Source organism: Octopus bimaculoides, chromosome Z (assembly GCF_046866305.1).
Source record: "Octopus bimaculoides isolate indiv1 chromosome Z, ASM4686630v1, whole genome shotgun sequence".
In the NCBI taxonomy this organism is placed as follows: Eukaryota; Metazoa; Mollusca; class Cephalopoda; order Octopoda; family Octopodidae; genus Octopus; species Octopus bimaculoides.
This window is the reverse complement of record NC_142944.1, coordinates 35,339,987-35,356,004: the sequence shown is the minus strand read 5'-3', so window position 1 is coordinate 35,356,004 and position 16,018 is coordinate 35,339,987. Positions and strand designations below refer to the sequence as shown.

The 16,018-nt window shown below is 32.1% G+C and overlaps 1 protein-coding gene across 5 annotated transcripts in view; it reads right to left on the bottom strand.

Annotated features, from left to right (window-relative positions):
* Window positions 1–1,812: 1,812 nt before the first annotated feature.
* Window positions 1,813–16,018, bottom strand: part of LOC106871161 (lysine-specific demethylase 2A) — an 82,123-nt gene continuing 67,917 nt past the window's right edge. For all 5 annotated transcript variants that reach the window (XM_014917486.3, XM_014917481.3, XM_014917485.3 and 2 more), the window contains 10 exons: window positions 15,885–15,978; window positions 15,429–15,582; window positions 15,200–15,315; window positions 13,212–13,847; window positions 12,801–12,881; window positions 11,981–12,208; window positions 11,289–11,531; window positions 10,610–10,960; window positions 9,680–9,829; window positions 1,813–4,191 (listed from right to left, as the gene is read on the bottom strand). In XM_014917486.3, the coding sequence (XP_014772972.1) occupies window positions 2,899–4,191; window positions 9,680–9,829; window positions 10,610–10,960; window positions 11,289–11,531; window positions 11,981–12,208; window positions 12,801–12,881; window positions 13,212–13,847; window positions 15,200–15,315; window positions 15,429–15,582; window positions 15,885–15,978 (3,346 nt within the window). In that variant the 3' untranslated portion in view covers window positions 1,813–2,898. The remainder of the gene's footprint in view (window positions 4,192–9,679; window positions 9,830–10,609; window positions 10,961–11,288; window positions 11,532–11,980; window positions 12,209–12,800; window positions 12,882–13,211; window positions 13,848–15,199; window positions 15,316–15,428; window positions 15,583–15,884; window positions 15,979–16,018) is intronic.

The window sequence follows — 16,018 nt, the reverse complement described above, 5'->3', positions numbered from 1 at the left end:
AACTTTTTCATTTTCTGTTCTAATGCTTTTCTTACACGTTTCAAATTAATTGAATACTAAATTGTTTAGTATTTTCTGTAATTTGAGCCCTCTAGAATGAGTGGTGATCAGACATAAGATGTATGAATACAAAAAGAGTTCCTCAGCAAAAGATTCAAGAAATATTGGTTCTGCCCATAAAAATGAAGCACCAACTGTCCGAATATGCTAATGAAGGTTTAAACAATTTCGATCAATAAACTTATCCCCTTATCACTGCAATCTAAAAGTTTTATGGAATGTGGAAGAAAATCCCAAGCAAACTGCACAAGAATTGGTAAAAGTGTTCAATACATGTCACAGGAATATTGTAAAGCAACTGCACAAACTGGGAAAGGCATCTAAACTTGGCTAGTGGGTGCTACTTAATTTGACTGCTACTCAATCAGAGTTGTCATTTGTGCATCATTAAATAGACTTGCTGGGACCTCTTTTGGATAAAATAACCAGTGACAAAAAAAAAAAAAAATGCTTTACAATAAAATCCACCCAATGAAAAGGGGCAAACTACACCAAGAAAAGTCATGCTTCGTGTTCAGTGGGATACGAAAAGTATTGTCTACCATGAAGTGCTGAAATTCAGCAAGACAATACTGATAAGTAGTCACCAACTGGAGTCATTGCTTCAAAATTTGCAGAATAAGCTACCAATATTGGTTAATCATGTGTGCTGTTCCTACATGACAATGCATGACCAATTATTGCCTTAATTATGCAGAACAAAATTCTGAAGCTCAATGACAGTTTTGTCATATCTTCCTTATTCACCTGACCTTGTTCCACTGGATTATCTTTTCAAACTATTGCAACACTATTCAAATGTAACAAAAAGTTCACAACTTGAGAAGAGGCAAACATAGAAACTGAATCTTTCTTGGCATCATAACCTGAAGATTTTTATGCCAGAGGGATCAACAACTTATTAGCCGAGATTGTTACTAAAAATGAGGTAAGTTACTACCTTGACTAAATATATCCATTACAACCAAATAAACATTTTTTTCCTTTACTTGTTCAAAAGGCAACAGGACTTTGTATCTAACCTAATTATATACACACATTGTGTGTGTTTGTATACATGTGTATCTCACACACACAAAATTGGTTTCTTTCAGTTTCCACCTAGCAAATCCACTCAGAGGACTTTGGTTAGCCCAGGGCTAAAATAGAATGCACTTGCTCAAAGTACCATGCAGTGAGATAGTACCTGAAACCCATATGGTTTGCAGAAAGCTTAACACAGCCATGCTTGCATCCAAATGTTCATAACACAGGATTTTAAAAATCCAAGAGTACACTTAGAGCAGCTCCCACATGTCCAATGGCATGATTTACTCATTGGATTGGAGGGGCAGGGTATGCATGCTCTGCCTCTGTCCCAAAGAGGGAATAGTGTTCTACAGAGTCAGCTAAATTAAATCAAACAATTATTGTACCTAGATCAGTCTAAATGTATTAACACAAACACCAAAAGTATTTCACTTTGAGAAAATGGCATTGCCTCTTTACTTGACAAATTGATTTAGAAATTATGAGAATGAGAGAGACAAAGAGTAACTGTGTGTGGTATGCATATGCACATACACTATTTTGAATAATACACTAGTTGATAAATCTCATTTGTTGTATTCATTGTCAGTAGAGAGAGAGAGAGAGAGAGAGAGAGAGAGAGAAAGAGAAAAAGAGAGAGAGAGAGAGAGAAAGAGAGAAAGAGAGAGAGAAAGAAACTAGAATTGAAAGTAAGATCTGCAAGAAAAATAACCCACACAAAGCTTCAGCATTTTCAATACTTTATGAAACATGAAAATTGTTGGTTACAATTTTACAGTAATTCTACAGAACTTCTTCAGTGTATAGAATTAAAGGGGGAGGGAATGTATTCATGATGATGTTGAAAGTGTCAGTATACCAGTAATTCGGGTGGGCTGTGAGTAGATATTTAAGTAAAAATGACTGTCTCAGATATACAGTTAAAATATATAAAAGGAAATTTTTCCAATAGCTTAGGTTATTTTTAGTATCTTATTTTCAGTTAGAAGTATTTTTGTCAGTTCTTTGAAGTCAATGCTTTTTCATTAAAACTAATTATTCACTAAATTCATAACAAAGAAAAAAAACTTAGCAAAAGCTTTGTCAAACAACACAGGTAGAACCAGTGAACGAATACAAAATACTAATACTCTAGATGTGTACTAAACAAAATGTGTTTTTTTTTTTCAATGGCATATCATTTTTGAAGCAATCAACAGTTCAAAGTCATAACTATGAAATTAACAGAACATCAAGCAATGTCTATGCAAAATTGAAAATACTTTGAACAGAATAATAAAATCAAACAGTTCTCAGGTTATTTGTAATTTAAATTAGTAACAGACATAAACCAAGAAATTGCATCTTAAGGTACAATCTACAGACAAACTGGTGTCAAAAAAAAAAATAAAAAATTGAATTCCCAAAATTTATAAAAAAAAACACCTTTGATTAATAAGTAATCATATGAATGAGGAATTTAATTCGGAAGTTCTTGATAATTTTATGTCTTCCCATATTTTCATTATGCCAGCAGTTTTTAGAAGCAGACAGATTTGAAAATTTACTTTAAAAAGAAATTGCTTTGTTAAACAGAATGGAGTTATTTTTAAATAGTAATTTCACAAACATGTCCACAAAGTCCTACACATCTTTTTTAAGCACATACAGTCTATGTAAATAAACTAATAAATTCAATCCTTAGCTAATCTTTTTTGTCATGAATTAAAAAAGAGATTTTTAAAAAAAATTTTGTATTGTTCTTTTCAATGATGATGATGATGATGATGATGATGACGGTGGTGGTAATAAAGATGAAATTATATTGTATCATGGAGTGGCGTTTATTATCAATTTGTCTTCATTTAGTACCAATTTTTGATTTGTGTATGCTGATACAAATGTTTCCAGAGCAGAAAAAGGGATTTTTGCACATCCTTTAAAATCCAGTGTATGTAGATTGTCAAAGTTCTTAAAATGTTGTAGGCACTTTTCTGTAATATACTGACATCCACTGATGTTAATTTTCTTTAATTTTTGCCGACAAGCCAAACTACATGCCAAATTGGCAATGGCTTGATCAGTAACTCTCGTACAATAGCTTATGTCCAGTAATTCTAGCTGTGGCATGTGTTCGGTTATTATGTTCATAACATTGTCAGTTAGCTCGGTGCCAGATGCAATCAACTGTTTTAGTTTGCAAAGACGACTCACATCCCTCATTCCAGGTTTTCTATCAATCTGAGGTAGAATCAAGTCTCGGAAGCAATCTCCATGCATGCCAGTTGCCCAGCTCACATCAAGTGAACGCAATAAAGGACAAGAAGAAGAACAAAGAGCTGATATGGTAGACCAGCAACAATTACACAAGAGAAGTTTTTCAAGTTGTGGTAATCTTGCTATGAGCCAAAATAGTTGTTTGTAAGAGAAAAATGAAGATGTTAAGTTGAGACATTTTGGCTGACGACAAACAGTTCCAATTAAATGTTGCTGTTTGATCAATCTGCCTGAAAGATCAACAGTGGTCCATAGAGTGTGATTAATGCACCAGCTGTGCCAGGTTTTACAGACACACATACAACGAACTAAGTCTGCAGCATTTAGAAATGAGAACACGCGCATCCAGTGATCCTGTCGTAGGACATGGATTTCCTCAGAGTTCAAAGTTATAAAGTCTGGGGGAGGAGGTACAGGAGCAGGTCTCACAACATAAATAGGAGGTTCCAGACGAACTTCTCTCATCATTTGTTGATCACTTTCTTCTAAAGATGACGACTTTGATTTCACATTTAACGATTCATTAACACGGATATCAGCCGTTGACGTAGATGCTTGTACATTTGATTCAGTAACATAATTATCCTTTAGTGGTTTAGTTTCTGAATTCGCAGATGTTTTCACATTGCTACAACAACCAACAAAATCATCATCTTCATCAAGAGGAAGATCAGATTCAGCAGCTAATAGCTTTGCTTGTGCTGCCACAGCAGCCTGCCTAATGGGGCCAGATCCTCCCCTGCTTCTCCGACCAACAGCTTTCTGTCGTTTCTGTCTCTGAGTTCTCTTCCGCAGTTGAAACCTAAAGGATGGAGGTTGCCGGTCACTAGAACTGTCCACCAATCTCTGGAAAGTAAAGGACATCAAAGTGTGTCGTTTGGTTAGCTACGTCAATAATATTTTGCCATGATAAAAATTACTTTTTAAACTAAATATACTTTAAATGATAGATAAAAGTGTCAAGTTTTCTACAAAATTTAACATTCTGAGAGTATTAAGTTTATGAAAAATATAAACTAATAATAAACTACATATCAGTTTTTATCTATATAACAGCTAAATTGTATATGAAACCAAAAAGATAAATGCAACTAAGAAACTAGAAATTAAAAATCAACTGTATGTATATAAAGAGTATGTATAAATGCCTACAAAACTGCAGGAATTTACACAATTTCATATTAGGAAATTTGGACATCAGTTCATTAAATCAGAGGCAGTAATGCCAGTTATCCAGTTGATTGTTAATTCTAACAGAAATTACAAGAGTAAATATACATGTTTTATGACAGAACATTAAAAATAACTAATTGATAAAATAGGCTCTTGGATGTTACTCTCTTATTCAAGAGAAGAGAGATCAGTTAGCAAAATGTAACAAACATTGAGCATGAAAATATTAGAAACCTAGGAGTTAACTTTTTGTTTTCACTGGAACATAATGAATAAATTGGAAAAGGCTAGTGTATTAGTGAAATTGTATGTAAATGAAAATTAGTAATCAAATCAAGTTTTGAAAATTAATATCAAATGGAATTAAGAAATGGCTCAACTGATACCCAATTTGATATAATTAGTCATAGAATTTAGAGCATTTTAAAAAGGATGTTTTTGTAGATTATACCAAATCGATGCATTATCTTGGAACTGAATTTTATAAAAAAAATTGAAAAGAAAAGATATAAATAAACATGAAAATTTTTATTACAAAAAATGTTTGCTACAGTTTTGCTCAAAAGTGATTAGGCTATTATTACTGGTCATGTCTTAAAAGAATAGATTCACACCTTTATTTCTTTAAGAAAAAAAAAAAAAGAGAGAGGGGGTGTAAAGAGGAAATAATCTGCAATCATAGCCAGCAGCAAAATACAATGACACACTTATTGGTGACATAATGGGGAAATGGGTGATCTTAGTAATGGAAGAAAAGTATGCATGAGTAACATGAGAAAATTTAAAGAAAAAAAGACATAACAAATGGGAATGAGAGGATGAAGTGCGATCTGTGAAACTTGGTTAAATCAAATTAAAATTAATGACAAGTCGGGAGAAGTGAGCACAAAGATTCTTTTTAAAAGTCTGATTCAAAAATTATGTATATTATATATAATATATATACATAATATATTTACACAATATATAATATATATACATAATATATATTAAATGCAATGAACAAACCTGGTCCAAATGTAATTCAAGTTTCTGAATATAAGATCAAGATTTTTTTTTTTTTTTTTAATTATCTCTAAAAAATTTAGGATCTTTAACAAAGTTTTCATGCAAATTAAGAAACAACCATTTAACATGTCACATTTATATTAAGTTGCTATACAAATAATTTTTTTTAAAAACATTCTTAAAGTACCTAGCCCTGCTGTAAGGAGATTACATATTTCATGTTTGTAAGTCTACACAGACATGCACACACATACACTAAAACATTTTCCTCACCATATTTTTCAAAGTGAAAATACACTAGGAATAATTTAGATAACCTACCTTGAAATTACATTTTCTACATATCTAATCCTCAGATCTTATAAAAAGTATAATAATCATCTTCTAACAATGACAAATGATGGAAAACAAAAAATAAAATAAAATAAGGAGAGCAAAAAAAGGGTGTGAAAACTGAATATGGAGAAAAAAAAAAAGAAAAAAAAAGAAAAGCCCTTATATAAAAGACTAAAAAATGAAAATTGTAACAAAACAAATGTTCAACTCCTGAAATAGTTTATATATACATATATATATATATATATGTATACACACACACACACTGAGGTGGATTTAAAATTGTATCCAATGTGTGTACGATTTTTACACATGCACACTGAAAAGATACTAAAATGAATGGAATGAAAATTATCAGAAATAAATAAGAAAATGTGTTTCCCACCCCTCACTTGTGGAGGTTGGAAAAGGACAGCAACAAGACAAAATTTATCAAGAAAAATGAGAGTGCAAATCAAAATTTAAAGAAATTTCAACTCAAGTCTTTCCCATATGAGATAATTAGACGAAAAATACTATTGTGCATCCTCTCCACCAAAATATTGGTCAACCAAGAATACAAAACTATAAAACCATTCCCTTTTATTCCAAAATAATATTAACAGATGAAACAAAGCCATTAAAAATAAGTTGCAAAAATAATTATATTAAAAAAAAGGTAATCTACCCATCCAATAGCAGTGATTGGCTGAGAATACATGTTGACCACTGAATGGTCTCCAATCAAGGTTATAAAATATATATATATATATATATATATATATATGTGTGTGTATCTGTCCATGATCTAGACAAGTAAATAGATATGAGAAGAGTTGATGTAAGCAACATTAAATATTGTATGATTAACAAATATTTTCTCATGTTGCAGTGCCCAGATCAAATCTGCAGAGTGTGGCCAGGACAAGCTCCAAGCCGACTGACCTAGTTGAGAATCAAAATGAGATTCACTTGCTGGCAGAAAAAGTAATGTGAAGGAGAGATGAACAGTCCGTACTTATAGGACAATAAGATGAGGGTACAGCACAAGATACTACACTACACATGCAAAAAAGCTAGCGGCTTTGACAATGAACGAAATAGAACTGCAATTTCTAAATCATTTCCACCGAGAAAACAATTGCATGATAGAAGTAGAGGCACTTAAATAGTGGAGTACAACGATCAAGGTGAAATAAAATGAAGACTTATGATAAAGACAAATTTCAAAACAATGGAATGCAAAAATAATTTTTTTTAAAAACTAAAATGACAATATTTAGTAATTACAGTTTCTTACACTAGCACAAGGCCATACATTTGTAGGAGAGTGAAGATAATGAATGAACTCCAATAGTAATTTTTTTATCAAACCAAGAGGAAGGAAGGCAAAGTCAGAAAACCTAGTGGGATTTGAATTCAGAATGAAGGAAAAAAAAAAAAAAAAAAAAAAAAACCTCAAGTCATTTTGTTTGGTACTCTACCCATTCCAGCATTCACGACCTTTGCCATCCACAGCATTGAAGCGAAAATGAACCATCAAGTTAAGATCTGAATGGTTATCTTTAAACAAACATTGAGACTGAGAAGCAGTATTTAAGTTGAATTACTAGAAAAATTCCAGAACTTAAAATGTAAAATATTTTAACGATTATGGTAATTCAAACATTAATTAAAAATATGCCTGTTCACTGTTTACATACACTATGTTAGTCTACAATTTAAATAATGATGGGGGGATTGCCAGATCTATAAAAAAAATGTTTAAATTAGTAAAAATTATTTACAAGTGTATTTGATGAAACAATGACAATGTTAATGAAGATGAAATTTAATATTTCAGTCAAAAATTCTTACCAATATTACAAGAAATTCCAAATACAGAATTTCCTAAATACACTTACACGAAGACAAGCAAAGTCTAAAAAGGAATGTCTTACCACAAAGACCGTAAAACGAAGTTTTAGTTTACTATAAGTAATGTTTGAAGTAATTAAAAATAACAGAACAGTCTTATAATATAGACAGAATTCTGCTTGGAGTTTAATACTCGATACCAACATGCTTGTGACTACCTTAAGTTCTATGAGACAAACTTCCCATTTTAAAAGAGATTTAAACTAAAACCTCCAACAAAAATTAATTTTTGTTCCAAAACACTAATTTACTAAATTCGTTATTCTAAAAGTTAACAGAAACAAAGCATGAACAAAACTTTAAATATTATGAGTGAATTACAAAGGAAATCATTATTTAACATCTACTTTCTACACTGACATTGGCTGGACTGTTTGACTCTTCCTAACATCAACCACTTCCAGTATATACTGGGTGCTTTTTACATGGCACTGGCAATGTTATCAAGAAATTTGCATAACAAGACCCTTCAATTGAGGAGGGGGAATAGTATTGAGAAAGGTGGTTTTGAGCCAAAATAGCGAGAGGTTAAAATATGATAGTTAAAATGGTAATCAGAATTAAAATATATGAAATTACAATTTTTTAGATATGGGATAATTAAGATTTAACTGAAATTTTAATTTAAAAAAGTCTCAGCCATATTTAAAATATGGTCAACAAGAATCCAAAATACAGACAGGAATTATTTCATAATGCCACTCACAAAAATAGAAAGCTTAAGTATTTATCCTAAAGAGATTCAAATTCTTATCTTTACAATTCTATATTTGGCTCTCTACCCACAAGCCAATTGTTCTTAACATTTACATCAAATAAAAGAAAACTGACTTGAAACAAATGTAAACTTGGCTAATAAAACAAAGTAAAAAATATATTAAACAAAAACTACTTAAAACCAAAAAAGAAATAAATTGATAACCGAGGTAGATTTGTCTTAGAAAAATTAGAAAGAGTAGTTTGAATTATATTAGGCAATCTGGTCCCCAGTTGAGAAGATGGAAAATTACCAAGACTGCTTAGCTAAGAAACAAAAAGGGGGAAGAACAAAGGAAAAAAAATGTAAAATAAAATTTAAAGAAAAAGTCTAACATTGAGAAAAAAGTCCTAACTTTTCAAGATTTTTTAAAACATTTTCTATCTATAGAAGAACAGAAGTATTTAAGAAGGGTCTCTGAGAGATAACTATTTATCAGCCTCCTGCACACAGACAAACATTTACAGACACACACAAGTTATATGCACCCACAGAGTTGTAAACTACATGCCTATCCTCTTACTCGCATACAGTCAACACAGCTTTTTCGACAAAGGAAAATAGGGAGAAAAAAATTCAATGTACAAGAGAAACACATTTAGCATAGAACTGTTTTAATAATTTTATCATCACTTAACAAATGGCTATAACAAAATTTATTTTTAGAGATTGAAAAAAGATTGTTCTTTCAATGAAGAAGAATCTTTGTATAAAAATAGCTCAATAGTAGATAAATAAAGCTATATGAAAGTTGGATGTAATTTCAACTTCAGGTTTAAAATGTCTGATGATTTAAATTTTAAAAAAAGATGATGTAACAACTAAAAGTGATTTTTCTGTCATGATTAAAACATGAAATTATGAAAATGAAAGCAAAAAACTACAATTATTAAAACAAATTACTTTCGAATGATCAATGTGAAAGTTAACTAGATTCAGATTAAACCAGCTTTGATGTTTAAAACTATGAAAACAGAACGTGGGTGGTGAGCACAAGAAAGGGGAGGCAAAAAGGGAAATCTGGAAATTGAATACTAGACTCCCACCCAAAATACCTGTAACTAATTCAAAGAAATTACTGTGTCAAGAAAGTTTTGGGTACATAAGGTGGGAAGGGAAGAAATGGAAAGAGAATCAATCAAGATAGCGACGTGGTGTAACAACCTCCCTCCTAGGTCGCCTGCTCGCTGATGCTACTGGACTGGAACAAGAAGCAGTATCTGATCCGGCAAGGTTGTTTGACCATTTCATCCTCCTGGTCATCAAAGTTCCAAGCTGAGATGATTCACATTTAGGACGATCATTAAGTCTCTTCTGCAAATTTAAAAATAAAGAAAAGTGTTCATGTATTCTGCAGATATTCAATACCAGAGCTGAGAAGTTTACTTAACATTCAAAACAATCCCACCCCACACCAAAAATTCCAAGTCTTTCAAGTTCTGTTGGGACCTCTTCAAACACTTTAAGCATTTAAGAAGATCGAACCATCACTGCACTAAAATGGTTGTGAAGCAGTAGTGTTAATCTATAACTAAATTAATAAGTAATGAAATGCTACAAACAAATGTACAGAAGTGATCTCCCCTCCTTTCAAAGACATAAAGAACAAGTGGATTGTCTTCTAAAACACACCCACCGTAATTATTTTGACCATTTTAATGTTCACTTTTCCATGCTTACAGGGTAAAATAGGAATTTGGGCGGTTTTCCACAGCTAGATGCACTTCCTGTTACCAGCTCTCACCCATTTCCAGTTAAGGTAATGGTTTATGTTTTGAAAGGACAATTGGCAATGACTACATTGCATCTATGACAATAATGTTAATTCACAACCATCACATGATGCCAAGCTACTGCCAGAGGACATAAGCATATAATAATAATATTGTTTAGTCAAAAAAAATAATTTACAGAAAATGACAAGGAGTTTGTGGTTTATGAATTAACTAAGTGTTTTTAGCTTTTGAAACACAAAACAATTTTTAGAATGTGGTTGAAAATTTAAAAAGTTTACATTGATATATTAGAAAATTCACAAATAGGTTCAATTAGAAATAAATATATAAAAAAAGATTGAAAAATGCTTTCACAAACCTTTTTCAGTGGGATGGTCTTGCTCGTCTTTAGAGGAACTTTTGAATCCAATTTCCGTTTATTTTGGCCTTCTGGGTTTTCTTCTGGTCCTTCTTTCTTTATTTGACTTGGAGCAACAAGGTCTTCTTTTACTGTAGGTTTTGGTACAGTGGTTTCCTTGGGAGCTGTCGTGTTATTGGAGTTATTAGAGCTGCCTTCCTTTGCAGTAACTCTTTTACCTTCAAACAAAGGCGGAGGTTCCTGCTTTAGATTCGGAACAACGGATGTTTCTGAGGATACATCTTCACTGCTTGTTGAAGAATGTCGGCTCTCAATAGCTTTTGGTTTTGGCTGGCATTTTATTACTCGAGGCTGCAAGAAAAAAGTCATTAACACTTTAGCATTCACGTTACTATCAAATGTAGTGCTTATTCACATTATTTTGAATTAATGATGTATTTGTAGCTTTGAGACTAATATAACTTTATCCTTTAGGACATTACAGGGTAGGTGTGACATGCCAGATCTGGATAGTTTGAACATACAACATGCAGAAAATTTGGGCCAGACATGGCCAGTTTAAATGCTAGAGGGTTAAAGAAAAACATACACGCATATATATTTACATGAGCATGCATGCACACACAAATACACCATACACAAAATATTGCGAAACAATGGCAAAGAAAGAAGCATTCACCTTAGTTTGTCCACGTTTACCATCCTGGCAACACTTGGGGCACTCCCAACTGTTAGGAAGATCTTCATTTATTACTCCTTCACCATCAATATTTTCATTTTTCAACTTGAAGCAATTGGGATGTACTATTTCCCAACAAATGCCACATTCCATCAGTGCACTCACGGAGTCTTCTACGTTTTCTTTTTCTGTAGTACCTTCTTTTCCACAAATCATACATGCAGCAGACAAAGGTAATACCGGCTAAAACAAAAGATGAAAGAACTTACGTTGTTAAAAACAAAAAGATCATTCATGGTTGAAGCATTAACAGTCCGATCATGCAATACCTCTTATATCAGAAAAAAAAAATTGGCAGATATGAAAAATTTAAACCACTATCACCCACTACCCAAAGAGAAAAGCTATTCAAGGAAAAAAAAATGTGTAAAACACGTAGAACATTGGGTTAATGAAACTTCAGACACCACATGTGGAACTTGAATCATCTGTATATGCAAGACATTCTACCAAAGCAATCCATATTTCTCCACACAAAGTGAAATTCTGTAAAAAGCTATTTTCTATTGATGTCTCTCAAAAAACATAAGGGAAACACATTTCATGTTACGAAATTCCCATTACAGCAAGATCTCCCAGTAACGCAGTAAGCACCTAAAAGATACAATTATTCAAATTAAAATATTACTTACAGCCATACACTGGCGACTGATACAAGACTGCTTCATCCTCCCAGGACCACCAAATTTCTTCATATCTTTACAGAAATGACATTCAGCACATTCTTGACGTGTACAAGGCTCACATTTCTTACACCTTGTTCTTCGTCTCCGGATATTTGACGCTGCCTGAGCGGCTGCATTCTTACCACTAAGTTTTCCCTTGCCCATGTGACCCATCTTTAATTTTGGTTTCAGCTTCTAAGATTTGGAAAACAAAATTACAATTAACAAATTTTAAAATATTGGATATTCTAACAAATGTTAAAGTTAATTATAATTTCCAATAGGCATGAAGATTTGTTTTCAAAATAAAATAAGATTTCATTTAAAAGCCAGGTGAAACATGGCCAAGTATAATGTCAAACTTGGTAAGAGAGGAGACCTGAACCTCCTGGTAAATTTTTGGTTCTCATAAGCTCAAAAAGATGAGGGATTAAAATTTGTTTTCAAATCAGTTCTGGAGAATATTCAATATAAAAAGGTTGCTTTACTTTCATTAAACTATTTAATGATTCAGAGCTTGAGTTTTTAAGTGAATATAAATTTGTATATACATAAAGGTGTGTGTATATTCATACACATGCACAAACACACATGTATGTGTGTATATATCTATATATAAATATGTTCATTTGTGTGTATATAAATGTCACAAAAAATTTGGCAATAAGACAGGCATGCATACAGAAAATATATAAAAGGAAATGTTTTAACAGCAAATAGATCGATCACCACATACAGAAATATAAGAACTATAATTTAATAATTGTAGTTGTAATATAAATCTCACTTTAGAAGGAGGCCACTGCAGTATTGGTTCTCCTGTCACAGATAGTTGTGGGTCATCATCTTTGTGATCAAGTAACATTTGCTTCAAGAAAAAAGGAGAGATTTTGAAACTGGTCTCATTAAGGTTTTCATCCCAAAAAAAGTTACATGTACAGTATATTATAAACTTTTATTCCCGAAAATAAATTAGATTTGTGAATCTAAATCCTTTGCATGAATAACAATTATATAAATAATATACATGGTATTTTTGTTGCACAGTTATTAACTCATCTTCCATAAAATTCTTCAAAATTCCAAAACAGGAAAAGTCTGAAACTTCAGACTTAAAAGGTACAAAAAAAAAAAAAAGATATAAACACAGAAGGCAAAGTATTAATTATGATTTATGGAGAAAGAAAATATAACCAACCTTGAACTCTTTAATTAGTTGGTCTGGCTCAGAGATATCTTTTGGCACATTCTTCTTTGCAGGTGGCAAGGACTCTAACCATTGAACTAATTTCTCAAGACCAGCTAATTCAATTTTGGTCAAATGTACATTTTTCTTGGGAACAAACTTAGCACCTTCTGTTATGCTGTCTTTATAGAGATCTTCCTTTGAGTCTTTTTCGTTTAAGAGGTCATCTGTTTCACTCTTATCATCAATGCTAGCAGGTGAGCGAGCTCTTTTAGAGTCTCTTCCTTTACTATCTGTCCCATTACCTCGTCTAGACCGGCCGCCTTTAGTTGGTGCACTTTCTTCATCACTGCTTGCACGAGGGAAATTTTTCTCATCAATGCGAGTTAATTCAATAGTTATACTTTTAGAGAGCTTATGCTGAGAAGATTTTGGATCCTTTTCATCTTGTCTGTTTTGATTGCGATCTGAGTAGTCTTCTGGGTCTCTAGAAGGTGGGCGAGAATCATCCAACTCAGAATCTTCGTCCTTCTCAATTTCAAAGACTGATTTTTGCAAGAAAGATTTACCAGTCAAACAAGCCAAATATCGGTCCAACACATACCAAGAAATTTCCGTGAAAAATGGATAACGAAATTTCTGAGGAACCTGTTTAGTGGAAGAAAAAAATTTCTTAAATTTAAATTTAGAAAAGGGGACATTAACAGTTTCAACTATTCACAACTGTTGCCAAGTCCTGAGTATGTAATCACAATTCAAATTTTTGTTTGAGACCAGAAAGAACACTTATGAACAGGAAAATCTATCTTTTACTTGTTTCAGTCATTTGACTGTGGCCATGCTGGGACACCGAAGGGCTTTTAGTTAAACAAATCAACCACAGGACTTTTTTTTTTTTAATAGCTTGGTGCTTTTTCTATCAGTCTTTTTTTGCCAAACCACTTATTTATAAGGATGTAAACACACCAACTTGTCCAAATTACAAGTATTTATACATCCAAGACTGAAAGGATTTCTGTAGCACTTGAATCAAGACTAATAACTGCAAACATGCTAATCTAGAAATTAGTTTCTGATGAAGGAGCTGAATTCAAATAAAAAAACATTGGTTATATTAGGTATTATCATCCAAAAGTATAACCTAGAGATTGTAGATGGGGGGGGGGGGGGGGGGAGTAAATCTTTTGACGGAAGCATGGCTGCTATGGTTAAGAAGTTTCACAGCTATGTGACTGTAGCACATGGCTACTTCAGTGTTTCTCCCTTCAGTTTGAGTAATGCTTTCAAAGGGAAATCTGATAAACAGAAACCCATATGTCAGTCCATAACCCTTTAGCATTCAGATGACTGCCAAATGTAATGCGTATTTATTCACATTGATTCCAATTAACTATACATTATCTCACAGCTACAACACTTTCATAATGTGATTGCTATTTTATTATCTATTTTTAATGACATTCCAAGCTTAATGCGAGAGGCTGAGTCAAGCTTATATGAACAGAAAACAGGTAAAATATTTGAGCCAGATATGGTCACCTAAAATGTTTAAGTGTTAAATGGCAGAGAAAAGTTGCATAAATGTGAGCTCAACAGACAAGAATAAAAAAAAAATCCTTGGGGATAGTTTTCATGCTTAGTTTCATTTTAAATAAGCACAAAACTAATGGTTAGTCTAACAATGAAATTTACAATCTCATTACTGAAAAGTACCATAATATATTCAAATTTTTTCAAAGACAAAAAATGTTTGATGTTCCCTGCCTTTTATAGGTTAAATCAGTCTCAAATGAAAGAGACACTTTGAAACTGAGACGTTTGTCTGCTGCATAACAAATACAGTATACATGCGATTGGCCCAGTGAGAACCAACAACTAGCATAATTGTTCACAAATACATGTTATTGCAAATTTTGATTTTAGATATAAAAAAATAAACATGAAAATAAATTCATTTTAAAAGAAACCAATTAATTTGAAATACAATGTGAAATGCTTACATGTGTCTTTTCTTCTATTTCACAAACATTTAGTTGTTCAACAATATTAAAACTATGAAGGAAATTTCCACCAAAAACCAATGAATCTTTAGGTGTGTAGACAGCATGGATCCAACCTGACAAAAAAAAAAACAAAAAAACACCACATTGAAAAAAGTGATTAAGTAAACATCAACATACAAAGGTACCTTTCAACAAATTTATATAAGCTTTAAATAAAATGACTTACCTGATGGAATAACAAATGTATAACCCTCAGCTAAAACTATTCTTTGACAGCTTTCAACTTGATCACCTAAAAATATGTCTCCTTGTTTACCAGAAAGTATCCAATTAACATAAAGTTCAATATTAACCTCAGTGGGTGGGATTAACCAGAAGACCTAAAGAAGGAAAGTACAATTCAACAAACATTTCAAATTGCAACAAAATTTTGAGGTTTGTATTTGTGTGTATTAATACTAATTTACAATTTTTCAGAGTTATTAATTTAATTGAAGGGATGCTTCTTATTAAAAGTAAGCTACTTAAATTTTACAATTACTGATTAGTAGGAATTTCAAAACTATATTAGTTAAGTAAATGGAAAGGGATTCATTTTCTAAGAGTTTTTGAAAAGTACAAAATCAATCACATTTTTCAATGCACATAAAAGATTAACTGAAAATTTCTGACTTCAGCTCACCTTTTGGCCATGCAGGATATGATACCAAACTGAAGTACCTCCAAAGTCGACGTGGAAATCAGTGTAACATCCGGCTACACTCATTAAACAATATCTGATAAAGAGAAAATAATTTATATTATAGAAGCTAAAAG